The sequence below is a fragment of the Montipora capricornis genome, chromosome 8 (assembly GCF_036669925.1).
Source record: "Montipora capricornis isolate CH-2021 chromosome 8, ASM3666992v2, whole genome shotgun sequence".
Lineage (NCBI taxonomy): Eukaryota > Metazoa > Cnidaria > Anthozoa > Scleractinia > Acroporidae > Montipora > Montipora capricornis.
In genome coordinates, this window is record NC_090890.1 from 19,572,028 (window position 1) to 19,597,750 (window position 25,723).

Consider the following 25,723-nt stretch of genomic DNA (forward strand, 5'->3'; position numbering starts at 1 on the left):
CTGGTTTACCTCTTTCTAAGAAGGGATTGCTGAAAATTTCGTATATCGTGCAGACGCATTAAGAACGATGAGATTTGAGCAACTTACATCGGTTATCCTGATCAAAAATGGACTTCCAAATGTTTGATAAATTTCCTGTTGAAACAGAAGGCATGAACGCTTACGAAGAGTTTGTTTGCACTTTACACAGAACAGCTCAACTAAACTGATAGAGATTACAGTGGGTCTTGTTATCTTGTTGCAAGGCCGAGTCACCCTGGCTCTATTTTCCCCAAAACGATAAGAAGAAGTGCTTTTGGTGGTTTAGTTCGTTCACATAAGAGTTATTTTTTATAATCTAGACCATATCGTGTAAACAAATGTGAGAGACACTGCATGCATCATGTAATTCTCCAGAGAGTCTCTAACAACGGGTTCTTACGATTTTCCCTTTAGCCCTTGGTATCAGCAATGCCACTGAATTAGATGCCCCGCACAATGTGATTTGCGCTAAAATGAAAAGACTAAAAACTGAATAGTTCTGTTCACCGCTAGGTCATTTGAGCAAAAAGAGCGTTTACCTTACTAAAATGTGCCACGGGGACTAAAAGTTCATCTTTACCGAGCTCTATTTCATCCTCGGGAATTTCCTGCAACAAGTGATGCAATGCCACTTTAGGGACACAACTAATGGCAGAGTAGCAATACAATGTTTAAAAGTCATAACGCCAAGAAAGGAATTACAATAATAAGGTTGCGAAATTAAAGTAGAGTTAAATAAGAGCAGAGCACAGAGCGACTACTTCGACTGTACATACAAACTAAGAGGGTGACAGCATGGTGAACAAAAACCTTTCAACCTTTAACATGAACATTTAACATATTATTACAACAACATTAACAACAGAATATACTAATACAAGTCAGACCCAAAAATAGCGTAGCTAATAGGGTCGGATAGGAACAAAACAGATAATATAGCCTATCTTACAGGCTGGGCGAAATTACGTTCACAATGACGTCATCAAATTCTAAAATTAAAATCGCAAGGTGATTTGAATTTTTATCTACAGGATGTTGAAGATGACCTAGAAATAACTCTTTTTTCAAGTTTCCATTTCCATGACGACTTTCGTTTCGAAAACACAGCATTTTGAATTTCCGAATTGTCACCTTGCGAATTGACACTATGACATAAAGTTATTTGGTTGAAAAAAAGGCCTATGCCTATGAATCTCAACGGGAGGCACTGTGGCCTCATGGTTAGAGTGCTCGACTCCGGATCGAGTGGTCCGGGTTCGGGTCCTGGCTGGGGACATTGTGTTGTGTTCTTTACTCTCACGGTGACTCTCTCCACCCAGGTGTATAAATGGGTACCGGCGTAATGCTGGGGGTAACCCTGCGATGGACTAGCATCCCATCCAGGGGGGAGTAGAAATAGTCCTAGTCGCAGCGGAGATAAGTGCCGGCCTGATGGGCTTTCTGGCTCGTAAGCAGAGACTTTACTTTACTTTTATGAATCTCAGCAGCCCGAGCGTTTCAAGTACAATAGGAGATGTGTTTATCATACAGTGTTATTTTATCTCATGAGCGAAAAAGAAGCGCTTTAATCGCCAAAGGAATCCCAGATGTTCGTGTTGATTTTTGGCCGCCATATTGGTGCACAACAGTGATGCACCAACATGGCGGCTCCATACAAAACTCTCTAAAGTTGCGTGAAACCCTTCGACAAATAACTCAGAAACGATGTACCGCACAGGCCTCAGAACAGGTGAGGTGATTCATGAATTTGTCTCCTACAACATTCCAAACTTTGGCTTATTTCATTGAAGGTTTTCGATTTTATTTTTTTGTTGCGTGACAGTGAAAATACTACACCTACAAACAACAAATATAATGAAATAAAATTAACGCAAAAACAGATAAACGGGTAATAACCGGTAATAAGATTCTTATGATTACAAATACATAAGTATTTAAAAGATTAAAAAGAAATAACGAAAAAATAAAAATAAACATAAAATAAACAAATAAATTATATTTGTAAAAAGAAAAGGCAAGTGCTATTACAACGACGTCGATATATTACTATTAAGAGCCCTATTATTTTAGTTCCATAAATATGGCAGTTAAAATTGTTCACAGAAACACGTTCAGACAATTTTAATCGTTCACTGAAAAAGTTCATGACACCGTGTTAGAAACAGTTAGAATTTTGAGCCCCCCCCCCCCCCCCCCCCCCACGCTCCCACTTTGTTGAAGAATAAAGACTACCGACGAGCAAAGAAATATATGGCGATTCCAATCAAGCTAAATTGCTTCGTTCAAGTTATTTTTGTACATGATGTCTTCAGAACGTGGGAACATTTTTCATGTAAACTTACTTCTATTCTGAACGTTCTTTGTGCCTGGGTGGTCAGATGCTCGAGTGGCACATCATTGCCCACAATGGTAAACACTTTAGAACTAATAATCTCTAGAAGTCGAAGTTTTCCAGTGCCGTCAGGTTGTAAATCCACTTGTTCTCGAGCCTCATTGAGTAGATCCGACACTGTTCCATCTTTGTTTGGAAAGAGAACAAGCTCTCTCTCATCCTTGAACTGGTTGGCTACCCAAACGCATTTGAATTGTCTCTTGTTTTCAAGTTGGTCAATTGGAATGGTAAGCACTTGATAGTAAAGTTTTTTAGGTCCTCGCGGTTTGTAATATATCAACAAATCTCGCAGAGTTCCTTCGTACGTACATCGTAGAGCATTCCCTGGGGCATCGCGATATCTAAGGTATAACAGGGCATCATCTTCGTTATATAGCATTGAATAGGCACAAGAGCAAACCCTGAGCATTCCATACTAAATGGTGGAATGGAAAAGGTTTCTGATACTTCGACTAATTCTGTGTTGTAACTAAAAAAAGACTGAACAGCAAAGTCGCAGAGAAGAACTTACAGCATGTTAGGAAAATTACCTTGTTCCTTCTACTTAGCTAGAAAACCCATGAGTTCTCTCCCAGATGGATTTCTTTGGTCGTGTTCTAATGGGATCAACCGTTTCAAACGCAACCGGTTAAGGTTGAAGCGGTTGAGGTTTCCCAATAAAACACTTTTCCAACCGTTTTCGGTTGAAACGCAGTAACTCCTGGGAATAGTTATTACCAGACTTCTCAGCGTTGACAAGTTGAGGGAAAGCAACACGGCAGGAGCCCGCGGCCGACTTTAAATGGCCCGCGTAAATGACAGCGGTCGCTGCCCATGCTTTTTCAACCAAGTTTGATGCCGGTTGAAAAAGTTGATCAACCAAATCAACCGAAAACGGTTCTTTTTCCGAATAGAACACGAAAAAACCCAACCAATCCAACCAACTAAAAACGGTTGATCCCAATAGAACACGACCTAAGAAACGACGACAGCTACGGCAACGAAAACGCCAAGAAGCAGTAATATTATTGGCTTAAAGAGGAAAAAATGATCGAGCGGCGCGCACTTTTGTACATTTCTCTCCCGTACTCGTCAAAGCAAAAACTTAAAATGACCAATTTTCAGGTTTTGACGCAACTGGTCCCTGGTTGTAGCATACTTCCTCCTTATTGTACAATAGGGAGCTTTAGCAACGACGGGAACGGCAACGAGAACATCATGTAAAAACATAAATCACGTTATTGCGATCACTTCGCGACTATTCCAAGCTTTTTAATATGACAAAGATGTTTCAGTCCCTCAGGAATGAAACCGTTACGAGCGGTGCTTAATTTAGGGGAGAAAAATGAAAATTTATCTCCAGGTGCTGACGTTCTCCATAACACTTCAAACTTGGTAATTTCACGTTGTTGCTTTGCTGACGACGGCAAAGAAATGGACAAAAATGAAAAACGCACGTGCAGGGCGTGCAAAGCTATTGTTTTTGCCCACTAAATATGCAAATTTGTGACGTTCTCGTTGCCGTCGCCGTTGTCGTTGCTAAAGCTCCCTAATATAAACAAGATGGAAACATCGTGAAACACTTAGAATAGTTCATACTACTAGTTTGAAGTGACGTTTTCGTCGCCGTAGCCGTCGGGTTACATAAACTCCCTATTGTGTATTTAATAAACTTAATTCGCATTGACATGTTTAATCATTTTAAAGTAATGTACAAAAGGTAACAGAATGCAGTAAAGAAAAATTGGTACTTTGTCATCCTAGTCACGTCGAATGTTTCCGTCGCAAGTCTTGTTTCTCTGTAATCGCACAAATTCGGTAAGAACTGTCGTTTGCTGATTAGGTATTTTCAGTTTAGGTTCTAAGCACGTTTCTCATTGCCAAATCGAACCGCTTCGTCTCGATCTCCCGTGTTTGTCGGAGGGTTGGGGCGCATTCCGCTTAAACGCTGAATCATTACAACATCGCAGTTAGTTTCTTGCGCTGCACAAAAGAATTTAAAAACTGTGTCAACCTGGTTCACATTTCCAGATAAGTTTTGTTTTCATCTAAAAACTGTTGTCATTTTTAACTGCATGACTACCACCACTGCTTATTTTATCGACACTTGTATCACCCGCAAAAAAGTGTCAAATCCAAAAATCTGTCACAAGAGAAGTTCCGAGCCACTTACGCCTGTCCCTTGAAAAACTGAAGCATCATTGGATCAATCTCCAGATGCGACGACACAGCTTTGGCAACCTATACAACAGTAAAAGAAATTCACACATGTCGTTTATTTGTTTATTTTACTTTATGGTTTACTTGTTTGAGAATTTATAGGCGCATTTGATTATACTTAGATAGAATTTGCGCCTGTTACAAATATTAAATACTATTATTATTATTATTATTATTAGTCTATTATGATTATGATTATGATTATTATTATTATTATTATTATTATTATTATTACTACTATTAAAGTCGGTGGTATTACTGATGCTGTACCGCTCATTCAATTTACTTCAGTAAACTTGTAATATGATCTTGCCATCACTTCTGTTCTCATTTCTTCCCCCGTTCGTGGCATTTACTGCTAATGACCAAGTTCCTACAAGTCGTTGCTTTGTAGGCATTTAGAAGAAAAAAGTACCTGCATGTAGTTCATTCGAAGAGAAAGATTCACACAGAACCCAGGGTCTGTTGGAAGATTTTTATCACAAAATAAAACTTCAACCCTGTTGTGAAGATCTCTGTTAAGAAAAGAAAAGAAAAGGAAAAGAAGATCAGTGTTGATCAGTAAACGTCCAGAGTTCAAGGATTCAGTTGATTCATTTTGGCAATAAACAACGCCCACCTGAAATAATCCGTTACAGTGGGTAATTCACTATTGCTTATCACATCTTGCTCGCATCTACAAAACACCACAAAATAGAAATGAAATTCAAAAGGTGAAAAGAAAAAAAGGATCTGGGTCATCGATGTTGCTTTTTTGTTTTCGTTCTTTGCCAATAGGCCTTTTCCGATATATTAAAATTCAGCTTGATAGCGAGTCAGTGAGGACAAAGAAAAAGGAAAGTGGAAGATATGTAAATATTTTTCACATTAATTCCCACGTGTTTCTATTGTCTTTGTCCTCACTACCTCACTTTCAAGCTGAATATTTAATATATCGAAAATGGCCTATTGCGACTATGGCCAATACCCGTGACTGCTAATGAACGGGGTACATATAAAGCATCTGTTAGAGGGGGTTGCGGAGCAGAATCACAATAAACAATCATAACAAACCTCTGAAAACATATTATGTCTCCATCCATGATTTCTTCAACCCCCTGTTTGAACACAAACACGAGATGTTAACGGTTAAATAGTTTATGCACAAAACCTATTGGTATAAAACAGCTAATGTACATCCCTCTGTAAACGAGTTCGTAGGCGCTTTGTTCAGACACTCTTTGTTTCCAAGATCGTTAATTCATGAACCGACTACGACGCACGAGGACAATACAATTACATGGACATAAAGGACAAAAAGATAGGGGTAAAAAAGCGCTGATAGGTCCTGCTAGAAACTCAATTAAGCCGTAACGTAGGATTCACTTGGATAAAGTATCTGCTTGATACAATAAATAAAAAAAGAATAAAATTACTTTGAAAAGGTCTTACATTTAAATATGCTCCGATCACCTGGCGCCGCAAAACAACTCACCCTTTCAAACGTTACATTTAAGTCTTTAATTTGTTCCACGTAAGTCGCTTTTACTTCCTGGGAATCAAAGCACACACGTTAAATATCAACCTTTGGCTGAACGTAAGATGGCTTGTAATCTTTGCTCTTACATTATGTATTATACGTACGTTAATCAACGGTGATTGTAAAACCTGGAGATGTATTAGATAATGATATGTACGTTTAAGACACTGTAACAGCAAAATTGACTATTTTCACCATCCCATAATGCAATAACTTTTTTTGGGGGGGGATGGGGGGGGGGGGAATTTACATAAAAACAAAACAAGTTATTTACTCTTGGGGCTATATCATGCTTCAGTGAACTGAATATCTATTGTTTTAATGCAAATACCCCCCAAAATGAACTGTATTATGGGATTGGTGAAAAACGTGAATAGGGAAAGTGGACAGTGAGGAAGGCAACCTTGGTGTTTGCCATGATTTTCTTACCTCAAACATGGCTAAAGGTGTTCCCTGAGGCAGGCCTGCTCGCTCACACAGCATGGGAATCACATCAACTAACAACGGACAAAAAGGATTGAGCAATAAACGAAATTATATAAGGGGAATGCTTCTTAGACCTCAGTCAATACTCACGAATGACGTCATTGCCATTATGAATGAGAATTTAATTATACGCATCTAAATATGCTAAGCGGATAAGTTATTGCGAGGAAAAGAAAACACAAATAAAAGAGGACATGTGCCCTTCATCGATCGTACCAGAACTACTTAAAGCAGATTTTAGATAAGCTATTTCTGACACAACCTTGAAAGTCTCTAAAATGCTTGAAATCGTTAAAAAATGGGTACATATTTTGCTGTAAGTAAGGCTGATGCAACGTACTCGGATTAGGATACCAAGTATGCCGGCTGACACGCAAAAGATTTATTATTCTCACTTAAATACGGTCTTCATATGGATGGTAAAACAACCTTGGTGTGATGTTTTTCAACAAAGCTCGATTTGCAAGACATAATTTAACTTCGTTGATTTCTATCGTATGAGTGCCGGAGTTATTTGTCAGGGAATGTACAAATCCAGTAATCATATGCACGTATTCTGGTTCAAGTTTTCACAAAAAATGCCATACAGATCTTTTAGCTACCGCCCATGGGCTGTTAAAATACAGTACAATAGAGAAACAATGAACCTGAACGCAATAAAACAATGCTACTGTAAACTATATAAAAACCAGGGATTAACTCACCAAATTTTGCTAAAAGAGGTGTATAAAGGTGGCACACACAAGCCAGTGTTTTCTGCGTTGGGTCGTAATGTTTAAAAAATAACAAGACATCATCTGCGGAAGAAGATTACAGGGAAAAAAGGATAACTGACCAAGAGCGCTACAATTGAATACACATGAAGTACTTGAAGACAGCGTGCAAATTTAAATGGTTGTAGTAAATTTGTCATGTTGCACGTCTACAATAGAACAACACTTAATTCAATGTAATACCAAGAGATATAATGGGAATACGCAAGGAAGATCTATAATTAAGAACATAAAGCCAGTGGATCTTTGTTAACAGTGTAGAGTGTTTTCACGTGACGTCACGGCGGCCATGTTGGTTTTCCTAAACAAAAGAACGGCGTATATGTTGGAGTCCCCAACTAATCCTCCGGGAATTGAACTTTTTTATCATGCAAATGTTTTCTTTTGTTTCGGTGGAAAGACAAAGTTACTGATCACGAGAGTGAAAACACTCTATAAGTTGTTTCATGGTCAATATGCCTTCTGCAAAGGGGATGGCGTCGCGGACACACCCGTGACTTGGTCACTTACCTTTAGCTTAACTTTAGCTTATCTTAAGTATCAAGGCCTTATCCTTCAAATCCGAAGGAGTGCAAAGGGGGCTTAATTATATCATAGTTAATAGAAGGCAATGGTTTGGAAGCTCGGCAAACATCAAAGGAGCAAACAAAGATGCCAAGATTTAGGTTGGAAAGTCCACGACCATGCACAATCTTTTGTCTTGCGCTCATACACTATGCATGAATTACGTTATCCACTCGTTTCTATTGGTTAGTTCCTCAGTACGGAGTAAACAACTATTGTGTTTTGTGCACGGTCAAGGCCAAAAAAAGAGAACAAAAACCTACAACAAAGAAATTTGTCGGGTTTCATAACCATACCCCTATATTAACTATGGTTATATTACAACCCACTGCTTTTGATCAAACTTAAACGAGCCTTGGCACTGACGGTGACCCTGCCTAAACTTAAAGAAACACAGAAACTCACTTGTCTTGTCAAAGATTGGTAAGGATACTTTTCCATCCTCTGTATGAAAAAGAGTGAGAAGGTCAATGATACATGTAAATAGCACTCAAACTACAAATACTAGAAATTTCCATGAACTGTAAGCACTTGGTTTCAGGAACCATTTAGTTTGTTGCAGCACTCTTTTTCAAGTAAATTTAGTGTTATTAAACAAGATGACAAGGTAAATTAACCGACGAAGAGAAATATTTGCGAGCTCACCTTTCGGGCGTTGGCCCTTCGTTGGAGCGAAATTGAGTGGTCAGGGGTTTATGGAGGAGCTGGTAGAATCATGATGATATGAATACACAAATAAACTAGTGTTTCGAACAGATAGTAATGCTGCGGAACATTCTGTTTCTACTGATGCATGCACTGAATCTTGTTTTTCCGGCCTTTCCGTTTTAGAATGTATTGGGTATCAATTACAAGTGTTCCGTGTCTAGATCTGAATCGCGTTACATTGTGAACGTGCTCCCTCGCTTTTCGTTGCAGTCACCGAGGTCAAGATGTCACGTCAGATGACACTTTTCACAGAAACACCGTGATGGAAACGAAAGTACCCGATTTCGTTTCAACTACGTTTAGAGAAAGAAATAATTTTATATGGTTAAGTTAAAAACCTATAATTGTATTGTATAGAGTGTTGGTTGGTGTCCCCAACTAATCCTCCGGGAATTGAGCTCTATTGTTTCGATGGAAAAACAAGGTTACCGATCACGTGAGTAAAACACTGTATTTACTGATTTTCAACACACAAAATTATATCGTTATTTCAGCCTAAAGTATACCTTAAAATTTCGCACATTTCAGTCTCGATATTCTTATAAAATATATTCTTACAAAAAAAGAGTGTAGCATTGGTAGGCAAAGAAACGGTGCAGAGAAGTGAGTCTGGCACAAGGTACTTTTCCTTGGAGTAAAGCTATAAGATTGAATACATTGGAGACGTCATTCTTCCCTGCAATGTTCGGAAGTGTGATGGATGGAAGCTTAAATGCAGTTTGGCGATTACTTGGCATAATTCACCACTCGCACAAATCCCATAATACACCTCTTTTACCCCCCCCAAAAATCTGCATAGGCATTGTTTTCGACTTCCCAGGAGAAATTGCAAACAATGGTTATGCAAGAGTCTTGAGGGGTAGTAGAGGTGTATTATGGGATTGTGCAAGTAGCGAATTGTCAAAATGGATGTAAGAAAGTATAGTACTTGACTATTATGTTTCTGAACACTGAAACATTTAGTGGCAGAACTTTGTGCCATGAGATTTATATGCGAGGACTTTCCTAGATTTGGAATTGTTGTATGTCTTGTTTCATGGAATATTTACGGAACCTGGTGTTTGGCAGCGTTCTGCTCAAATGCAATACATTCTGGTAAAAGCTGATCTATGGCGCAGTGCATTCTGGCTAATTACGATGCATTCTGGAAAAAGTGGTGAATTCGAGAATTCGTCCTACCTTCTCACGAATCCAGAATGTCGCTGCTCGATCACTGCCCTCGACTGAAAAGCGTTCATTAATTCCGTGAAAATAGAGATTGGCCATTTGAAAAATAAATTTGTTATGTCATAAAAGGTTGAGATGGTGAGCACTTTTTTTTCGACGCGTCTCTGTCACTTCATTCTTCATCTCGAAGATGTTCATAAAAACAGTCTCCAGTTTTGACGGATCGTCTCGGTTCTGAGATTTTGTCTACGTTTTAAATCGAAGGACAAGTCCCTGGTTGGCTATCCTATTTAAGTGCGCTGCTAACTAGAAAGTTACCTATGTTACGATATTGCCGCGTTGAATGACACAAATGGTGACAGAGAAATACTTGGCGGACTTCAATAATATCATTGTAGATTATTCTGGAGAAGGTCAAATGATTTAGAGAATGAAGTTTTTAACTGCGAAGTTTTGTGGATGACAGATGCGGGTGAGAAGAATTCTCTTGTTCTTTCCCTCTGCAAAGTTAAAGCTCCTCCAACTTCTACACTGTACACAAACCACTAACAACCGACTTGGTGTGATGTGAATATCACACTTGATGTGTTAACGTTGTCGATTAACAATCAGGGAGCAGGGATGGCGTAGTGGTGAGAGTATTCGCCTCCCACCAATGTGGCCCCGGTTCGATTCCCAGATTCGGCGTCATATGTGGGTTGAGTTTGTTGGTTCTATTCTCCGCTCCGAGAGGTTTTTCTCCGGGTCTGACTCCGGTTTTCCCCTCTCCACCAAAACCAATATTTGATTTGATTTCAGTGTCCTCAATTAGTGCTCTAGCGCTAAATTCATTGACACTTTGATGATAATAATAATAATAATAATAATAATAATAATAATAATAATAATAATAATGATGATGATGATGATGATGATGATGATGATGATGATGACAATAATAATAATAATAATAATAATAATAATAATAATAATAATAATAATGATGATGATGATTATTATTATTAAAGTAAATGAACCGAAAATCTCAATTCACTCCAAAGAAAGGCTAAAGCTCGAAACGTTGGTTCGCAAAACTCTCTTTTGGTGCTTAACTTACATATGATAAAACTAAATTCTCGTGCTTCGTTCCCCATTTGCCTTTTCAGGTGTTTGAATGCCAGAAGAGAGGGAGAAGTGATCCTTATCTGGACAATTAAGCGATATTGTTGTTTCTGATAGTCATATGAAACATTCAGGTAACTTCAACGGGATTTAAACCCATGACCTCTTTGATGCCGGTGCAATGTTGAATTTTTAAGCTGTCTATAAGAAACAATTGCTTAAATCGTCGAGCTCGAGATAAGTGCGAGGATCACTTCTCCTTTTCCTATTGAGCACGCAGTTAGAATAATTATATACATTTATGCCTGAAGAGATACGAATCGCTAGCAATTAAGCACTTCCGTTCACCCTTTTGTCTATGGGTTTTTATGGACCCTCATGACAGAGCTTTAGGGTTAGGAACAGAGGGCTAATGTTAGAAGTTTAAAATAAACTGTAGCACTAGTAACAACACCCCGGTTGGTTTTTATCTCAATGGTGCTTTACCCTGACTTACCATTAACTCCAAGTTTGAATTCAAAATCACTTTCAATCAACGAAAAACAACCTGTTTCCTCAGTTGGAGCATTAACTATCAGTCCTCAGACCAGAATCAGGCTGCAATTGGTGAAAGGGAACCAACCTCCCTCTATTGTTCCACATTATCAATACTAATTCACAGTTGTGTAATGTGCAAAAGCTACTCATAGAATACTCAGTTTTTGAGCCTCTTACCAGGATCAACTGTCTCCACAAACAGAAACCATTGATTACCTTCAACTATCTGTGCCAACTGCCAAGAAAGAATATAACAATTATTAGGCAAAATTGTTCAAACTACTTGCCAAACAAAAAAACAGAACACTGCCATCAAAGTTAAATTGAAGTAACCGTTCTATCCATGTTTTCCTCCGTGTCTAATAAGCTGGGTCTTGTTGTTCCATTGCTTCTTGGCTGAAGTGGCCATGGTCTGATCTGATTCCCAGGATATCCCTGCATCAACAATCACAAACTATGAATGAATCATCTACACCACTTTGTGAAACGGTACCAACAGGAATATCAAGGATCTGATACTGTGTTTGGACAGATGCGACAACTCATACATCAGCCATTAGCCAGCACTGTATTCCAGGTACAAAACAAAGTACATAATGATTAATGGCAGGGAAAGGGCTGGGAGGGGGGGAAGGGGAAATAAAAGGGGAAACCCCTTCACAATTTGGAGCAGCAATTGCAAGGTATAATATTTTATATATATTTCTGCCAGAGCTTGCAAACTGAACTCTTGACTTTCCTAACAAGAACAGAACCACTCAGTTTGTGCTTGTTAACTTATGGCAGCTTAAAGTAAGGTAGTATACGTGTGGCAATAACAAAACAGTACAATCCGTTGTCTAAATTGCAATCTGGATCCAACAATTTGGATAAACCAATCTTATTATCCCACTTTCTCACAATTTCACAATAATTATGATACAATATGAGCGGCAACTCACTATGGCCTGTCCTTGTATCAAAAACAATTCTAGCCACAGATCTCCAATGTGTCTTGTATCTATCACTTGTACATTGGGGATTGTGTGTGACAGAAAATATTTACGAAAAAATGAGTAACGATTCTCACACTTATCTGGAAAATTTAAGAAATACTGTCTATTATAGATTAGTACTAGTCCCAGAAACCCATAAGGGTTGAAACGTGTAGCGGCCCCTCGTGTGCTGGGAAACAAGGTTCTGAATATTCAATTTGCTAAGTACCATATTTGGAACAACAAGAGCGAGGGGTTTCTAAATGTGGTACTTACCAATGAAACATTCAACCAATCAGTTCGCACCGAATACTTGGAAGCTGTGAATGCGCATTACACGTTTCAACCCTTATGGGTTTCTGCTAGTACTTTGGCAGCCAATGAGTATCTAAACTAGTACTTTGGCCGCAAATGAGTGGACGTATGAGCAGGGTTAGACCTGTTGTCACTTATATAGAATGATAATCTGATTGGAAAGCGTGGAAGAGCTGAAAACAGCTACATGTATGATGGATAGTGTGACCTGAAGGAGGCATGCTCTTGCTCGGCCATAGCAGAAGTATAGACACCTGAAAATTTCAGGTTGCCCAACGGGATTCAAACCAATGACCTCTGTGATTCCGTTGCAATCCTCTACCAACTGAGCTATGACGCCCCACATTTGGGAGCACGTCAATTTGTTGGACTCCTTTGTTCCAGTGAAAGGACTAGGTAAACGAAATATATATTTCTGAAGTGCAGGCTATGGCTATAGACAAAAGAGAGAAATGAGCCTCTCACTTTTTTGGACAATGTAAGCAATTGTCTCTTACAGACACCTGAAAAATTCAGGGACTTGAACCCATTACTTCTGCGATGCGGGTGCAATATACTATGCCAACTGAGCTGTGAATCCAAACAGTTGGGGGCAGGTCAATTTCAGATGATATATTACTTATGCAGTATAGCCATGCAAAATGCTTAAAATGCAAAGTACTTTAGCTCTTTTTATGAATTAAAAGATGACAAGATGTCCTCTGTTTACAAAAGCAAGTACAGTTGTAAATGTCATCCTTCTAGTCTGCTGGTTGTATATGTTGTGGTTATTTTTCAAACCAGTTCAATTTTGATTTTCCTTTGTTTAATATTCATTATCAAACTCTGAAACAAAGGAAAATCAAAATTGAACTGGTCTAAAAAATGTTGAACCAGGAAAATTATGAACGACAACATACACAATGTCTTCTTTTTACTGTGTTTTCAAATGACAACAAATCACCTTGCCAGCCCCATGGTAAGATACAACATCAATTACTTCCTTACCAAACCCTCTGCCAGGATATCCAGTACTTCATGAAGTTTTTTTGATTTGAGAACTTTAAAACTCCTTAATTAAAAGGAAAGAATAACATAAGTTAAAGTAAGAAAGTGGGAACCAAACTAAATTCTCAACTTAGGTTAAAATTTAAAGCTTGTGAAATTATGATGAATAATTAATGATCATCATAGCAAGACTGTATATCAACACAAAGTTCACATCCACCTTTAACTTTGACAACAGTTCAAAAGAACTAGAATATTTTTGCACATGTTTTAAGAGTGGAACTGATATCTTCAATTTCAAAAAACCATTTCTCTAGAACACTGCCCACTTCCAATCTTATAACTATTAGCACTGAATATTGAAACAAATCATTCACTCAGCAATAACAGGATGTGTAGTGAGACACTTGAAAGTGTAAAGACTATATCATAATGAGAAAGAAAAGTTCTTTCGTGGTGAATAGGAACATTTTGCTGACCACTACAAGAAAAATGGCAAAATCCAAAAAGGAAGGATATTTTTCCTGCCCTCAATCATATTGATCAACATTGGGAAGACTGTTGAACATGAATGTGCTACTCATGAGTTTAAGCTATTGTGACTGAAAGCAACCGAAAAACGAAGTTGTCGGTTGGAGATGTGAATTTTAGAGTTTTAAACGGGGTTGAGAGATGCAAAGAGCAAGTGAACCATTTAGGTCTGTTCAGTAACTTACTTTGGTTTGGTTTTCTCTGTGTCAAAGAGATCAGGTCCTTGGTGTCCTGCAAACTGATCCTCAGTGACAACCTGAAATGTGATAACCAAGCTCTAGAAGTGAACTGTTCCGCCATTCATTGGTGCTACAATCATTACATCAATCAGTTTTTAATGTAAACCAGATACGTTTGGGCAACTGGGAATTCTATAGTAAGTGCCAAGTTCAAATGACCAAGTCTAAAGGCGACTTTTGTAATCCTCTTTTCTGAAAGAGTTTGTTGAAACAGAGTGATGCTATATGTGCTTCTGCCAAATGGAAGGCCATTCTTTATTATGTCTGCTTAATATTTAATGGCAGAAAAGTTGAAACATTCCACTTACATCCACAGTCATGTATAAATGTGCCTCCTGTCTTTCTTTTCGCCTCTGTGCTTCGAGCCTCCTGGTAAAAAAGCACACAGATCAATCATGAGAACAAGTATTACCTAATAAAGGGTTCCCAAGGATTGACTTGGAAAGGTTCAAAGTCAGTTACTAACTTTTCCTCCTGCAACCTTTGCACAAGTGTCTCAGGAATAGAACTCTCATCCACATCCTCTAGAATGTCCTCTGAAAAATCACAATTTTATTTCCAACATTAAAGAATAACCTTAATACCCTTGTACAGTATTTCTTAAATGCCCGTAAAGTACATTTGTGCATATATCAATGATTAACCCATGTAAAGGCACTAATAGTTCATAACTATGAAAACCATCAGAAATTCACTATTCAGGTCACATGCATGGTTCTGTTAATAGTGATAAAGTTCAACTGGCACAGGGAGGGTTTGAATGGGTGGTAGGGAAAAGCTGGGGTTGATGAATGAATTACCGGTAAGCACCCATTTCAAATAGTGCTGATAAACAGTATTTAAGTCTAAGAACCCATTTTAAAATGGTTAGCTTGGCAAAATGGCTTGGCTGATGTAAAGGAAATTTCTTTGGAATAATCACAAGACTTGGCACAAGACTTGAAACAGTTCCCAATTTGGATCTACTTTCTTGCTGTTTCTTGTGAAGAGTTTTCCACTGCCGTAAACCCATTTCTTTCAAGTTATCATATGTTATTTATATTTTGTTAATTGCTTCAGCTCAGATCAATCCTTGTTTCCTGAAAGGCAGAGTTGCTTCTCTGTTTTTTCTTCAAGAAATGTTTAGCCTTGTTGTAAAAATCATCAACTAAATAACAACTTATTTTGTGAGTCTTTTGTCTTTAGGTAGTTTTCAATTCCTCTATTTCTCCATAGAAATCACTTTCATTTACGCAGTTGCATTAGTGTGACTCAGCCATTTTATAGCTGTTAAATTTTACCCATGTGGCTCTGGTGTCGTAATGTGCATATGTGAATAAATTAAACTTTTGACCGAGAGTGGCCTCGGATGAATAATAAAATGTTAATAAATAAATTATTCTACGAAACTTCGACAAGTTGCTTGCGTGGTCAAGTGGATGTTGACAGCAGATCTAAAGGTAGAGGGTTCAAGTTCAAGCTCTGGTGAGTGTGCAGAAAAGTCTTGTGAAATATGTCTGCAAGTGGAGTTGTGGAGGGGGTAGATATCAGTGGTATTCAAAGGGGAGGGGCTATCTGGAATATCAAAGCCATAGATATGTGAAAAGAGGGTGGGGAAGGATAAAGGCGCTGGTGAAGATCAGGGAGGGGTAGGAGAAGTAGAATGGAGAAAAGGCTTGGATAGAAATACATGGCTTCTTTCATCTATTTCTTTTTGAAAACCCTAATAACTGTGCCTCTGTTTTCTAACTACAGCGCAGAAAAAGAAAATGAAAAATCCCTTTTTAGACAGTTGATAGAAAAAACCAGTTTAAAAAATGATTTGAAAATTTTAAACCAAAATAAAACAAAACTTGCTAGAATTGCACTGAAACAGCCAGAAATGCTATTTAAAAACATACCATAAATAAGACAAGGAGGCAAGGTAAGAAATTCTGATGTAATATTATTTCTTTTTTAATGCCCTAAATAATGATTGCTAAATTCTCCATACAAACCCTTATAAAACACAACAACAATTCTCTGTGAGCTTGGGGTACAGTGTACCTGTGATGCAGTGTTCAACTCTTAACGCTTGCCCAATTGCCCGGGGCAAGTGAAATATATCTGTGGGCAAGTAAAACAACTCTAAGACTTGCCCGATCGGGCAATCAGAATTTGTGTTCGACTAATATGTTGCGGAACGATTTGATTTGCAATGAAGAAAGTGACTAGTAATTAATATGATGTAGTCACTGCAAATATGAAAAAAAAAAAACAAAAAAAAACAAAGTTACATCTCTTTGCTGTCATTTATTTTTCTATATAAAACATCTTGGTGCAATGTACAAACCTCAGAACAGATTGGAAGGAGGAACATGTTCGTAGCCGCCATTATTCACAGCGCAAAAGGAATACATGTTACAATGCAACCCAGTTTTTGTGCAGCCAAATGCGCTACGATACAAGCGCACAAGTAAATTCTACCTTTTTTCATGCAATTTCAACCAACTTTGAGATGGGATTCAATCCAAAACCAGCCTAATCACAGAGAGAAATTCAAGGAATCTTCCTTGATCTCTTATAGAAAAGGAAAATCGCTTAAAGATGTGCCTGTCAAAGCAAAACTGTGAAGGCTACTAGAACACCATGGAAATACAGCAAGAGTCACGCCCCTCTGTCAATCCCAATTTACACACACTGAACACAAAATTGACATTTTTACCAGCCTCATTTGAGATTTAATGAGCAACAGGTATTTAGAAGGTTGGCAACCAAAAAAAAAAAAACCACGGGCAACCAAAAAAATAAAACTGGATGCCCAAAGAGAAAATTAGTAAGAAAGTCAGTGGCGAACACTGGATGACCTCTGCAATGCCGGAGCAATGCTCCACCAACTGAGCGACAATTGCTTCTGAATCAATTGTCTTGTTAAGTGCAAGGATCACTACTACCTTTCAAAATGACACTGTGGCACAGTTCTTCTTTTATCACATACCGACCAATGCAGATTGAATACTCACTCATTTCACTGTCTCTTATGTACACCAACATATAAGCATTTGTGCAGTGCTTCACTGTGATGTCATCCTGCAACATAATGTTTGTTTGATTAGAGTTGCAAGGTATGAAGGTAACTACTAACACATAATAATTATTAAATTTTTTTGTTAACACATCGAATGACTTTTAAACGGCCAAAATTGAGCCGGCGATCACCCCTTTCTCAAGTGGTGATTTTCACTGGTAGCAGACGCTCAGCAACATCCCTGGGACATTGCTACTGTACATCATTCTTGTATCGCCAGCTGAATTTTGGTCGTCCATCGAAGTGCATGAGAAGATCACAAAGTTTAAGGACGGTGCCTACTTATTCAAAGGTATTTTTGTGCAGTTTACTGACTATGTGGGAAAAGCAGATCTTAACAAGTGTTATTGAAATCCAAAAAGAAAATTGGGGGTAACCACGCATTTTTCGAAGATAATTAATCAACAATATTTGTAGAAAGCTTTAAAATACAAAGCAATGTATGGCGTTCTTTTCCAAATTCAAGCTTAATTATCTCTGAAAATTGCATGGTTACCCCCAATTTTCTTTTTGGATATCAAGAGCACTTGCTAAGTTCTGCTTTCTCTGCATAGTTTTGAACCACGCAAAAATATCCCTGTATTAATAAGCACTGCCGATAGGAAATCCAAGTATCTCGAGATGCGCAGAACGTATGCACAATAACAATAGTAGGCACTGTGCTTAAAAGCCATTCAACGTGTTAACAAAAAATTGAATACCTGTTAGTATACGGAATTATCACTAGAATTTATCGATACTAGACATGAAATAAAAGCGTTGTTTTAAGTACAGTGTGCTTGTCTTGTCTTTCCCCGTATTCGCCATATTGAAGAATGCCACATGTTGCTATACACTGGGAACAATCTTGTTACCAGGTCCCTTTGATGCTCAAAGCATGAACTTACCGCCTCAATAGAACCTTCAACCGGATGAGTTTATTCTTAGCTACATCCCTAAATGTCCTAGATGTTTCCCTTTTAGGGTAAAACTGTCTGTCTAACACAAGTGCACAAATTGATTTAGTGTACCTCATATCCTCCAAAGTTATTATCAATTGCTTCTTTTTTGGTGGCCTGAAACAGTATAGTAATTCATTGTACACACTTCAGTAGTTAACACAATAAACATGATAATACAAGTAACTTTATTTGAAGACCATAAGTCCTTGCTCTATGCTTACAGATATTTCAAATGCTGTTAGTCCGGGAAAAAGAATGAAAAGCAATTCAAGCTGAGTTTAGCAATGCATACATGACCAAGGAAGCATGTTAGAAAAAAGTAGACTGAGTATATACAGGAACCAAATTACTTCAAAATTCCTGCCTGTCAATAGGACTTCAAATAATAAAATGCCAGTCTATTTGCTAAACATTTGCATTATTTGTTTATTTCAGTTTACAGTATCCCCAATTAGTGCTCCAGTGCTAGAACGACTCAACACTTAAATAAAGTTCCTTTCCTTTCTGCTCTACAAGTCTAATAATGAATGTTCTAATCATGAACATCACAACTCCTCTACTAACACTGGATCTATAAATCTAAGCGTAGGCCTTGCCATGGCTGGCATTTAACTGGTTTGAATTGATCAGAGAAGCAAAGGCAGACCAAAACACTCAATAATCTGTCAGCCCCTAAATGATGTTTCAATGAAAGCTACAATAATATATTATCTGGGCCTCTGGTGGATGAAAGAGGCTTTAGAAACAAAGTGATTACATTTACTGATGCAAGTCTTGAATGTGGAGGACAACATCAAACAGATAATAACAGTATCACACACTTACCAGTGACACAACATCATCATCGAACTTTGCCCACTGAAATGTTTAAAAAAAATGATATTTACCATAGTGCACATAAGCCCTAAACAAAAAAAATATTTTGCTTTTATACAATTATACATCAGTCTGGGAGCATTTGCAATCCTGTGGGAATTTTGTGATGAAAGCAAGCCGCCAATCTAGATGTGTTAAGGGGGCCCTAAGGAACATGCCAAATGTTGTTGACAATTTTGTAACTTGTACCAATGGCTTTTACCAGGGGTTAAAAGTGTGACCCTCAGAGCGCAACATGGAAATGAGGCTTAACCTTCTACTTTAAATTGGGGTCTATCTGACACGCAACAGTAATAGAACGGATCACATGACAACACTTACGTGAAAATGAGGCTGGATCACATACCGGTAATGCCTTGTAGCTATTGTTTATGGGGACAGATTGTCCCAGTATTACTTATACTTTCTATTTGAGTGTAACTTAGACAACTCTTTAACATAACAGTAATAAATCTGATCTTGTGTCCATTATATCGTGTAAAGAAGCCTTTTTTCATGAAATGCCTTGTGGAATATTTTGCACCACTTACTTTCAATCAGCCAAATGCAATTTTATCACAACTCCCTGAAAAGGATAAAAGGTCCCTCTTTTTCTTCCTCCTCCTCCTCCTCTTCATAATCATCATCACGATGATCATCATTAACATTATCAACATCAGATGACTCATGGTCATCATCATTGACAGCTTCCATCATCTTCAGCATCATTGCAGCTGCAGAGATCGGTACATTTAAGTCCTGCTTTGCAACATTGACATCATTATTCTATTTGTGGAACACCGCTCCTTAATGATACGAAGGATTGCATCGGATGTGGGAGGCGCGGTGGCCTCATGGTTTGACTGCTCGACTCCGGATCGAGTGGTCCAGGTTTGGGTTCTGGTCAGGGACATTGTGTTGTGTTCTTGGTCAAGACAATTTTTTCTCACAGTGCCTCTCTCCACCCAAGGGTATAAATGGGTACCAGCGAAACAGAGACAATGACACATTTGAAAGGAAGAAGTGAGGAAAGCTGTAAAAGCTGCTAACATTGGTAAAGCACCTGGTCTGGATGGCATACCAGCTGAAATCATAAAACATAGCGATGATGGTCTGCTATAACACTTGCTTTCCATAAAGTGCACTAGGTGAAACTGCTTGGGTAGATCCAAGGCTGGACTAACTGCACACCTACGACCGTGCAATGTGCAACACCAGTGCTAATTACTCTCGGCTCAGTCAACATTGAAATCAATGAACTGCCGGAGAGGTAGAACATTGCATCAGCATCACATCAGCGGTCATGGGCTCCAATGCCGTTGGAGCCACCTAATTTTTCAGGTGTCAATGTGAAACAATTTATTGCTTTAAGATGATGCCTACTAATTAAAGATATTTTTTCCCTGGTGTGTGATTATGCAGGAACTGTAGATCTTAACAAGTGTTATTGAAATCCAAAAAGAAAATTGGGGGTAACCACACATTTTTTAAAGATAATTCATGAATACTGGTAATATTTGTAAAAAGATTTAAAATACAAAGAAACGTATGGCATTCTTTCGCAAGTGAAAGCTTAATTATCTCTCAAAAATGCATGGTTACCCCCAATTTTCTTTTTGGATAGCAAGACTACTTACTAAGATCTACTTTCTCTGGATGGTTTTAAACCGCGCAAAAATATCCCTGTATTAGTGAGTATCACCGATAGGAAATCCGAGTGTCTCGAGATACGCAGAACGTATGCGCAACAACAATACTAGGCACTGTCCTTAATTGTCCACATAAGTGCCAGGATCATTTCTCTCTTTCTGAAGCTATTGTGTTAGAAAGCATTCCCAGAAGCTGATGAGACTAGTGTAAGCGCACTTTCAGATCTGGTAAAATCGCGCAACCCACAGCAAAGATCGCTGCTGGAATTGAGAAATTAGTCTGCCTGCTGTACCAGCCTAAGACATATATTTCCAACGTTAAAGATCAATGCAATCCTCCATCTATTAAGGAGCAATGTTGCACTAATAGATGTCAAGCTGGCCCTACATGTACCAATCTCTGCAGATGCAATGATGCTGGAGATGATGGCAGCTGTGATAATGATGCTGATGACGATGATCATGAGTTGTCTGATGTTGAAAAATGTCGATGATCATGACGACGATGATGATGAAGCGGAGGAGGAGGAAGACGTGGGAGATGAAGGAGTTGTGAAAAAATCGCATTTTGCTGAAATGACCTACCGGTAGTTGTAAAAAGTAAAGGTGCAAAATATGCCTCAAGGCATTTCACAAAAAAAGGCTCCTTTACATTCTAGTGGACACCAGATAAGATTTATTACTGTTATGTTACAGGGTTGTCTAAGTTACACTCTAATAGATACTGTAGTATAAGTAAATATTGGGACAATCTGTCGACACAAACAATAATTACAAGGCATTATGTTATCCAGCCTCGTTTTCATGTTGGCATGGTCATGTGATCCATTCTATTCCTGTTACGTGTCAGATGCAATCTAATTAAAAAGTATGAGTTGTCGAAGATTCAACAACAGTGACAATGGTTACAAAACATTTGAAGGTCAAGCCTCGTTTCCATGTTGGACTATGAGAGCTTGCTTTCAGCACAAAATTCCCACGGGACTTTATTTCACAACATATGCTCCCTGACTACCTGTAGAAGTGTAGAGCTTTGCATATATTTCAACATTTTGGTATGTTACTAAACCATACCCTTCCATCCCCACTAGGATTGATGTATACAACATAGTGGCCACCATGGTTATCACCTGAAAAACCAATCAAAATGCAATGTATGAGGAGGCAGTGTGGCCCAGTGGTTAGGTTGCTTGCCTTGAGGTCCGGGGATCCTGGGTTCAAGACACATTCTGGTTAATGGTTAAATTTGTTCCTGGTAGTCCCTCGTTCAACTTCTCAGCTGCAATTGCAAATAGCCAACTAGCTTGCCTCCAGCCAGCTGGGATTCTTAACAGTAAATGTTCAGTTCTGTATTGATTATGTTAAATGACCCCAAAAAGCTCCTATGGAGAGTGGTCAATTAAGTATGTTATACATTTGAGATGTTGAATGACAAAATGGGTGCCTGAAAATCCAATAAGCTTCCAATGATAGCAACCTGCTTCTTGATTTTGAAATCTATAACTTATTTTTCACTAACTGTATACTCCTATAACAACTTGGCCTACCCCCTAATATATTTTATTAATCCTAAGACATGGCTACAATCTCAGACAAAACCCATTGAGACAAAGCTATATTTTGGTACTCCAACAATTTATCCAAATGTTCCTATAAAGCCACCCTTTCCCCTCCCCCCAAACTCAATGCTGATTTATCTTGGTCGGAAATATACCGTAGAACATATGACAATACTCAGCAACCTTGACTGAGGGGGGAGGGGAAGGGGAGAGGAAGTAGGGGTGTGTAAAAATGAAGGTGAATTAGTGTCACTGTCTCAACAGTTTTATCTGAGATTGTAGGTTATAAAGCACAACACTGCTCTGGGTGGGATGAGGGGAGAGTGTATTGTTGGCCTTCCTTTTGAAGTTATGATACAGACGGACCAAAAATGGGAAAGGCCTAAACTCCAGGAATGTGGAAAATCCCAGCAACCAAGTTAGAACTTGGGCGACACATGATATAGAACATTCAGGGAACAACAACAACTTTTACAACTTTTCCATACATGTACATAATATTTATTGCATGCAATAATACATATTTTACCTTTTTTTCAATATTGTAAATTATTGTACTGGTAGTAAATTTGAGAGCCACAAGTTTATTAGCCTTGGCTATTTACTGCTACTCTCCATAAAGAAAGTCTTTACTTTACTTCTGTACTAGAAGGCATCCAAGCCCACACTTTTAAAAAAATGAAAAACTGCTGAATTCTCTACAAAAATATATGTCCAGTCTTCCTCTACAACACTAAAAATATGCCCTTTAAAATTCTGAGCACCAGGAAACATGCTGTACATATGACAAAGAATCCCAATCAAATTAAGGGTGCGTTCGATTGACCCTATTCCGGAATAAGAATACGTGGAGTGATGATTTAAAACCGTATGTTTGGCGCTTTTGAAGCAACAAGGATAATAAAGATATGTTTAAAATACCATTTTAGCAAAGGTTTGATAGTTTTAATGTGAATCCCCGTAAATACAAAGGATTTCTTACTTCTATTCCATGTACTCCTATTCCGGAATACAGTCAATCGAACGCGCCCTAACTAACTCTGTTGACCCTTTCCCTCCTAAGACTGACTTTACTTTCTCCAAAGAGAGACGATTTGACTTGTCAAAGGGGGGCAGTTCAGCCCGCCGGGATGATGTACGTACACTTAAAAACCCCTTAATTAATGCCAGGAGTGACACTTATACCTGTAGATAGTACTCTGTGTTAAATCAGACGATTTTATTCAGTAATGGGGTATTGTAATGAATCCAATCCAACCACTGCGTCAGTCTATGTGATGGCTGATAGTCGCCTGAAAGTTGACTCTGTGAAGAGAACTAGAGTGAACTCCAGCCTTACCTGGGAAACTGATTCTAGGCTTCCAGAAACAATGGAAACAGTGTTTCTGAGTCTTATATTTTAAAAGTTTCCTGGGGGGGGGCAGCACATGTTGGTTATATATCAGCTATGTGTGTCTGTGATGCTAAAACATACCTTTTCAACCTTGTTTCATACCCATTTACCCATTGACTCCTGGGGGTTCCCCATAGATGAGTAAAATTGTCTGGCGTTACACAGAGTAAAACACTAAGTATGGCCAGTTTAGGCCAGTTTAGGGGTGAATGGGTTAATGGTTTTTCAGTGAGTGATTAATGGAGGCCAGTTCACAGGTGAAAGGAATAAATTTGACGAATTGTAACCACCCTATTTCAGTTCTTATTTCACTCACCACTATGTACAAGAACAGCATGTAATGTGTAATTTCCTAGGTGGTCTTCGGGATCCTGAAGAAACTGATTCAAATTGAGCTTCTCCATAAATTCACATCTGGTGAAACATTTCAAACAATGAAGAGTAAACAAAGACAGCTAAACTAACATTAATCAAACGTTTCTTCCCTGTAACGCCACAAATGAAAGGAGATGGCAGAACAAACCTGTCATTTATTTTAACATTGGTGTCTGTTATGGGATCATACTGAAATCTCATTAACTGAAGATGAAGGACTGGTGGAAACTTGGCAAAAATTACACCTTTCTTTGCTTCCTAACAAAAAAAAGAGAAACTTATCACCTTAGAGAAATATATATCAACACAAGGGTCACTCCTACCCCTCCCAAAAAAAAGGAACATCAAATGGACTTAATTCATCCTAAGGTTACGAATGAATTACAAAAGGTAATAGCATGATCTGTAGTGATATTTTGCATAAATTCCATGAGTGCTATTTCAAAATTGTTATACATAATTTCACGAGCCATTAGGTGAGTGAAATTTGGGACAATTTTGAAATATCACAAGTGGTATTTATCCCAAATATCACAAACAAATCATGCTATGAGAAGAGAAGAGAAGAGAAGAGATGAGAAGAGAAGAGAAGAGAAGAGAAGAGAAGAGAAGAGACACAAGACGCCATGTTCTCCAATTTTGCAAAATGTTTACTTTTTATGTCTTCTCTCACGTAATTAGTGGACAACAACCCTTCACATTCTTCAGATGTGATCTGAGAAATCAGCAATGAGAAATTGTCATTGTTACTATTGTTATCATTATTACTAATAATTAGTACAGTAATACTGTATAATTATTACTGTACAATAAATTATTAGACTGCGCTTAAAGGAAAGGAATTTCAAATAGTTCATCACGAAAAAGAGAGTTAGTAGCACTGACCTGTAGACCATACTCTCCTGCATCATATTTGTTGTCACCGTCTAAAGTTTCAACAGCAATATACTCTTTGAAAGATTCATAAACTGAAACAACAACAATAGAAATTAGTAAAAACTTCACCAAGAACGTAAAGAAAATAAAAACTATGAAAATACAAATGTTTTAATATTTAACATGCATTTCTGCTGCTTTTATCATGTGTCCTAATTAGACAAATAACGGTCCGTTGCATGCTATCATGTGAAGAAACCTTTTGTTTTGTTCTGGATGTCTGCATTTGCAATATCATTAACTTGGTGCATTATCAACAAATGCAATGGAAACAGGGGCTGGAAGGGGGGGGGGGGGGGGAGGGGTCGAATTATGGGTTCATTTTCCCGACATTCATGAATTCACGTATCACATAGTTGGATGGAGAATTGATCAAGTATACATATGATTATCAGCTTTCTTTGAGATGACTTTACTTGTACACATGACTACAGGAAAGAGATGGTCTTATCAGTT

General features: G+C 38.2%; 1 protein-coding gene across 1 annotated transcript in view; it reads right to left on the bottom strand.

The window, feature by feature from the left end:
* Positions 1–25,723, bottom strand: part of LOC138060079 (ubiquitin carboxyl-terminal hydrolase 7-like) — a 61,434-nt gene that overhangs the window by 11,776 nt on the left and 23,935 nt on the right. Inside the window, exons 15-38 of the mRNA XM_068905778.1 lie at positions 25,217–25,299; positions 24,480–24,589; positions 24,273–24,370; positions 22,079–22,134; positions 19,326–19,358; positions 18,570–18,614; positions 17,495–17,561; positions 14,980–15,049; positions 14,822–14,882; positions 14,460–14,530; positions 13,744–13,807; positions 11,801–11,902; positions 11,645–11,702; positions 8,360–8,398; positions 7,322–7,414; positions 6,561–6,628; positions 6,087–6,143; positions 5,666–5,709; positions 5,232–5,288; positions 5,028–5,127; positions 4,566–4,633; positions 2,364–2,754; positions 561–629; positions 88–135 (exon numbers count right to left, since the gene is read on the bottom strand). Coding sequence (XP_068761879.1) covers positions 88–135; positions 561–629; positions 2,364–2,754; positions 4,566–4,633; positions 5,028–5,127; positions 5,232–5,288; positions 5,666–5,709; positions 6,087–6,143; positions 6,561–6,628; positions 7,322–7,414; positions 8,360–8,398; positions 11,645–11,702; positions 11,801–11,902; positions 13,744–13,807; positions 14,460–14,530; positions 14,822–14,882; positions 14,980–15,049; positions 17,495–17,561; positions 18,570–18,614; positions 19,326–19,358; positions 22,079–22,134; positions 24,273–24,370; positions 24,480–24,589; positions 25,217–25,299 — 1,952 coding nt within the window. The remainder of the gene's footprint in view (positions 1–87; positions 136–560; positions 630–2,363; positions 2,755–4,565; positions 4,634–5,027; positions 5,128–5,231; positions 5,289–5,665; positions 5,710–6,086; positions 6,144–6,560; positions 6,629–7,321; positions 7,415–8,359; positions 8,399–11,644; positions 11,703–11,800; positions 11,903–13,743; positions 13,808–14,459; positions 14,531–14,821; positions 14,883–14,979; positions 15,050–17,494; positions 17,562–18,569; positions 18,615–19,325; positions 19,359–22,078; positions 22,135–24,272; positions 24,371–24,479; positions 24,590–25,216; positions 25,300–25,723) is intronic.